A 6,178-nucleotide genomic window follows, 5' to 3' on the forward strand; every position below is an offset into this window, starting at 1 on the left:
GGGCACGAACCCATATTCCCTGCATCGGCAGGCGGACTCTCAACCACTGCGCCACCAGGGAAGCCCAGAATTAATTCTTATTAATTCTTATTAAATAAGAATTTAATTTATGAAAAACAGCAAGTGTAATATGTAATGAGAAGTAAAGTTTATACACTGGTGTATTCTCTTCTCTGTAATTTGAGGGATATGCTTTAAAATAACCCAGTGCAGGGATACAGATAAAACAAGACTGCTCTTATGTTGGTCTTTAATGAAATTGGGCAATGGGTACATGTGGATTTATTACACTCATTTTTTATTTATTTTGAAAAGGACTGTAATAAAAATGTTTAAAAATCAACTTAAATCCTAGTCTGCACTAATATAAATCTAACATCCACCTTATGCTACCTAATAATAGTAGTGTCCTACAACATCTGATGTATCGATTGATTCTGGACAGCACATTGAAAGATGGAATCTACTGGGTAACAAAAGAAGTAGCAAGTTCTGTTTTGTTAATACAAGGAACAGTTGAAAACACAAGAAAGTTTTAATTTTGGAAAAGGAGGGGAAGAGGTAGAGGTGACTTTCAATATCTGGGTAATAACAGACCCTATCTTGCAGGGCTATTGGGAGGATTAAATAAAATGCTGTATATTTAAAAGTGCTTAGCATAGGACCCAACATGTACGTGTACCCAATAAGTATTGGTTATTATTGTCATTATTAGTTACTACATACAAGTGGGACACTTATTCTCTTAGCTTTGGAAGAACAAACTAAGGCCAATGAGCAGAAATGGAAGAATAAAAGATTTCAGTTAAATAGCTACCATCAGAGTTATCCAATCATGAGAAGACTGCTCAGTGAGGTACTGACCTCCACATTATCATATATATTTCTAAAACAGAGGCTGAATAAGCATCTAAGAGGAAAGTCACAGAGTAAACCTTTTACTAAGCACACAGTTGGACATTTTAGGATTTTCTCCAAATGCTAATGCACCCACTGGAAGATTTCACCACTTTATATTTAATGGTCTAAAAATGAGACAGTCACCTCAGATTTAGGTATTTCATATTACTTTTACTGAGTTGTCATACGAAAGCAAGAAGCTCATAGCCTAAATATCTACTACTAATAATTTTGTAGTTGGGTAAGTTCCTTACATTTGCAAAGCACTTAACAGAATTGGGTGTTCAGAGCCCATGGCTAGGTATATCATTTAAAAAATTTTATGACACTAAAAATATATTTCTTACATAATGAACAATCAATTAATTGTAATTATGTCTTTATCCTTCAAATGAACTTTGTAAAGTACAGACTCCTGGATTTAGATCTTATTTAAATCTTAATCTGCTAGATTTGCCATCTTCAAAGCTAAAAATCAAAAAGAGATCAGAAACATGCTCTAAGTTGCACTGCGCAAACTGCCACGACGTTTCTCTCTCCTTAAGCAGGAAGCACAAACCTGGGCAATCTCCTCGGTTTTCCTTAATTTCTCCTCCCAGGTCACAGTCATTTCCTGGATTAGCTTCTCTGACTCTTCCAGCCGGTCTTTCAGCTCTGGAGATTTCATTGCCTACAAGCAAAATGTTTATTTCATGAAATGTCTGTACGATGCCCTGAAAAAAGAATTCGCTAAATCCAGGACAAGAGGAACAACCTGACTCCTCTTAGCTCTACAGCTCGCTGGGGTCCCTGACCTGACTAAGACACAAGGACTGTCACTGACCCACAGCATCCAGACTGTGTGGGTTCCACAGACTCACCTAGTTATCCAGTGGGTTTGAAAGAAGACTTAACCTTTTCATTTTTCTCTAACCTGTTGTTACTGTGAGATCTAATTACATTTAGGGAGATAAAAAGTTCAAGCTACCAAGGGCTTATTTTTTAAATCTCAATAGGTCTGGACTCATATGTGTGACTCATTCTACTCTTTATTGATGACTTTGGGTATTTCTTCAAGTATATGCAGACTAAATTTGCACATGTTGAAAACTGGATGGTGTTATTGATACCAGGAAGACAGAAAGAAACTTTCAAAGAATCTTGATGAACTGTAAAATTATTCCTGTAAAAACAGGATAGGATTCAACAGGCAAAAATACAATCAAGATAATTGTTTTGACCATGTAATTTACTGTTACACTACCAGAAAACGGGTCATGAGAAAGAAGAGGGCTATGGCCTCAGGCGCAAAAAAGAATCCCACAGTGCTTGGAAATCATGGAACAGAAATGCTAATTAAAGTAGGGATCCTGAATCTGACATTTTATCCCACTTCTGATAAAAGGATAAGCATTTGAAACTATTATGTACAGAATGGATAAACAAAAAGGTCCTACTGAATAGCACAGAGAACTATATTCGATATCCTGTAATAAACCATAATGGAAAAGAATATGAAAAAGAATATGTATATAACCAATCACTGTTCTGCACAGCAGAAATTAACACAACACTGTAAATCAACTATACTTCAATAAAATAAATTTTAAAAAATAAATCTTTAAAAATTAAAAAAAAGATTTTTGGTTAGAATTGTGTAGGTTTTAAATTCAGTAATGGAACATAAATATCATACACTATAGAATGTACAAAGGCCCATGAAACAGAGCACTTTTAAACAGATGGCTACTTCTGCTATATTTTTTCCTATGAACATAATTAACCCATAACATGGAAAAACTAGCTTATTATGGTGTGCAAGGCCTCCTTAGGATTTCTGTTTGGACTTCAACCCGTGAACATCTGATACAACAAAAATCTGTTTGATTCCTCTTCTAATTAGCCTATGCACATTCGCCACCATTTGCTGCACTAGTATTAAGTTGTATCTATTTTTGTTTCAAGCATCTCTCTTTCTCTACCCTATTCTACTGTACCTCTTTTCTCGTCTGCTGCCTATACTGTGGAAACATTTTCTCAATTCCCCTTATTCTCTCCTCCTATTCAATCCTTTAACACCTGTAAAAACTATCTAAATTTCAACTATGACAATTTACCTGTCTTCCTTTATTACTCATCTCAAATTTCTCTTCCTATAGGAAATTCAAAAATTCTACTCATCACTTATGGCCCTAGGGGAAGAAAATTCAAGTTCTAGCTCTACTGGATTTTCCTAGACCCATAACACTGCTCGGCTGTGCCCCATACCTCTGCTTTGGTTAGCTGCTCTCGGAGTTTTTCTACTTCTTCTCGGAGATCCCGGATAATCCGTGCATTGGGATCCTCATTCACCACAGCGTGGTTCACGATGTTCTTGGCACGATCTGCATACCGCAGGGTTGAAAGGGTTTCGTCATAGTTGTCAGCGGCCGGACTCACAGTAGCTACCATGGCTGTCTTGCTATTACCCCCAAGACTGTCCTGGAGGAGAAAAGAAATTGAATACCATTTTAAAGTTGGAAGAAAACATCATATGGGAACGCTGAAGCCCCATATGAAGAGATAATGTCCCAAGGTCAAACACAGATTTAAGGACAAAGCCAGGACCTAAGTACAGGTATACTGGCTCCCAGTCCCATGCTCTTTCTTCACTGGCAAGCTACTTTTCTGCAAAAGGGAGCTTTGGTTTTTGAGAAAGAACTGGGAAATACAATGAAGCCCACACTTATTTCAGTTTAATAAAAATTAATTCTAAGTCAATTTGTCCTCTTTTAACAGGCAACATGATACCATAAGTCAGCAGACTGCTCAGAATAAAAAAGGATGCTTTCTTAAATGCCTACAAAATCTCCCTGAGAAGACTGAACAGTCGTAACAGTATTTGATCAAAGAGTGATTACCTACAATCTACTCCATAACGCCATGTACCTGGAGTCTCTGTGAAGCCTAAATAATGGCTCAGAAAGTGGTGCTGTTATAATGCTATCAAGCACCTTGTAAATTTTTTAAAACGTAAGGTACAATTACGGTCTTAGAAAACAATAGATACATTGAAGGTACTTCATCGTATCCCATCTGACAGCACTTCAAAAGCTACTGAAACAGGCTTCAAGTTCTATACAACCGCTTCTAGAGTTCAGACAAGGGTGCTGAAAAAAAGACATTCATCTCCATTAGAGAAAACCGCTAAAGGGACTTTAGGACGGGCTTCAACAAATTCAAAAAACGACTTCGCCTTGAGAACATTAAAAAATAACTAGATATAACTCAGGATTACAAAACAGGACTTGGGAAGTCAAGTCTACCCCACGCCGCTTGGCCACACAAAGGCTGCATGAAATCCAGCTGCGCAGGCGGCCTCTGAGATGCCCCCAGAGATCTGCGCCTCCTGGAATTCACACCACCGTGTCTTCCCCTGTGTAGTGTATGCGGGACTTGCTGATCTGCCTCTAAGGAAGAGAACACAGAACTGATGGCCTGCCACATCTGGGATTAGATTATAAAAGACTGGCTTCAAGAGCTTCCCTGGTGGTGCAGTGGTTGAGAGTCCGCTTGCCGATGCAGGGGACACGGGTTCATGCCCCGGTCCGGGAGGATCCCACATGCCGCGGAGTGGCTGGGCCCGTGAGCCATGGCCGCTGAACCTGCGCATCTGGAGCCTGTGCTCCGCAACGGGAGAGGCCACAGCATTGAGAGGCCCGCGTACAGCAAAAAAAAAAAAAAAGACTGGCTTCTGTTGTGGGTGTTTTCTCTCACGCAGGGTAACCACTGCCATGAGGTGAGGCAGCCCGAGGAAGAGACCTCAGGATTGAGTTTGGAAACACATCTTCTGACGCCTGCCCACAAGCACTCAGGTGAGCAGATCCAACCTCAGCAGCCCGGCAAGGACTGCAGCCCCAGATGACGCCTGCACTGCAGCCACGGGAGAGACCCCACCCAGAACACTTAGGCTGCACCTGGAATCCTGACCCAGAGAAACTCTGAGGTAACAAACGATGGCTGCTCCCAGCTATTAAGTTTTCAGGGTAATCTGTTGCACAGCTATAGATAACTCCCACTACACTCTCCCAGGATTAGAGTTACCCAGAAGACTAGACTCAATGCCCCCTTTCAGTAGTAAAGTACCACTGAATTATAGACTCACAATATTAGAGAGAACACTCAAGCTGGCCACTAATGAGGAATTCATTAGATCACAGGAAAGCCAACTCTATCTTTGGGCTGCATTAACCAATACAAAATTCTTACTTTAGAAGATAGAAATGTTTTCCGTTATCAATATTTCTAAAATTTGCTTGAACCACCCATGATTTATACAACTTTGTGCAGAGATTATTCAGTCCTCAGCCTTTTGTGAATTAGAGTATTAGTATCCCCATTTTACTGATGAAAAACCAGAGGTTTGTTCTGACAAAGGAGGTTAAATACCCTGCCTACAGATCCAGAACTAGTGAAGTGAAAACATTCCAGCCCAGTTGTATTCTACCTTCCAGTCCAATATGATTTCCACTCCCCCACAGCTACCCACGATAGCACAGTAACAAAATAACACCTGGCAACAGAGAGAGCTCAGACCTGAAGCCTTTCCAAATTGTTCTGTCCTAGTGCCAGAAACAAAATTATTCCCTAGGTGTTGCTAACAGTTCAATATAATCACAAACAGTATGTCCCCTTATTCATCCATCGCTAAAATTTTGGTTTTCCACAGAAAACACAGCTAAGATAATTATATCATTGAAGGAAGTACTCTTCGATGCATGCAAAGGAAGGAAGTGAAAGTAACCTGGGCTTTAGGAAGCAAAGGCAATTTCTGCAAAGCCTGGATGACTGCTTGCTTCACTCCACTGCCAGACACTGATCTCACATTGCTGGTGCCCAGCTTCGGCAACTTCCAGAAAGATGTCCAGAAGAATCCCATGCACGTTAATGGAATTCAAATGTCATATATCAAGATCATAGGAATTACATCTCAGGTTGGAATTCAGTTCACAAGCAGCGCCGTGGTGCAGTGCTGCCCTTCCAGAACCACTGCATTCTCTTAGCCCACAGGAACAGCAAATGCGGTTGGGTAGAAGGGGATTCTTAACAGTAACTACCACAGGAGAAAAGCACGCATACTGTGCTTCAATTTGTGCTGAGAAAAGGAAACCTGGCAAACAACAAATACTTGACTTTTTTTTTCTTTCTTTTTTTTTTTTTTTTTTTTCTGTACGCGGGCCTCTCACCGCCGCGGCCTCTCCCGTTGCGGAGCACAGGCTCCGGACGCGCAGGCTCAGCAGCCATGGCTCACGGGCCCAGC

At 40.5% G+C, this 6,178-nt stretch overlaps 1 protein-coding gene across 3 annotated transcripts in view; it reads right to left on the reverse strand.

The window, feature by feature from the left end:
• Positions 1–6,178, reverse strand: part of KIF13B (kinesin family member 13B) — a 200,266-nt gene that overhangs the window by 107,798 nt on the left and 86,290 nt on the right. For all 3 annotated transcript variants that reach the window (XM_028494229.2, XM_028494228.2, XM_028494227.2), the window contains exons 11-12: positions 3,148–3,360; positions 1,460–1,570 (exon numbers count right to left, since the gene is read on the reverse strand). In XM_028494229.2, coding sequence (XP_028350030.1) covers positions 1,460–1,570; positions 3,148–3,360 — 324 coding nt within the window. The remainder of the gene's footprint in view (positions 1–1,459; positions 1,571–3,147; positions 3,361–6,178) is intronic.

The sequence above is a fragment of the Physeter macrocephalus genome, chromosome 9 (assembly GCF_002837175.3).
Source record: "Physeter macrocephalus isolate SW-GA chromosome 9, ASM283717v5, whole genome shotgun sequence".
NCBI classification, from domain to species: domain Eukaryota; kingdom Metazoa; phylum Chordata; class Mammalia; order Artiodactyla; family Physeteridae; genus Physeter; species Physeter macrocephalus.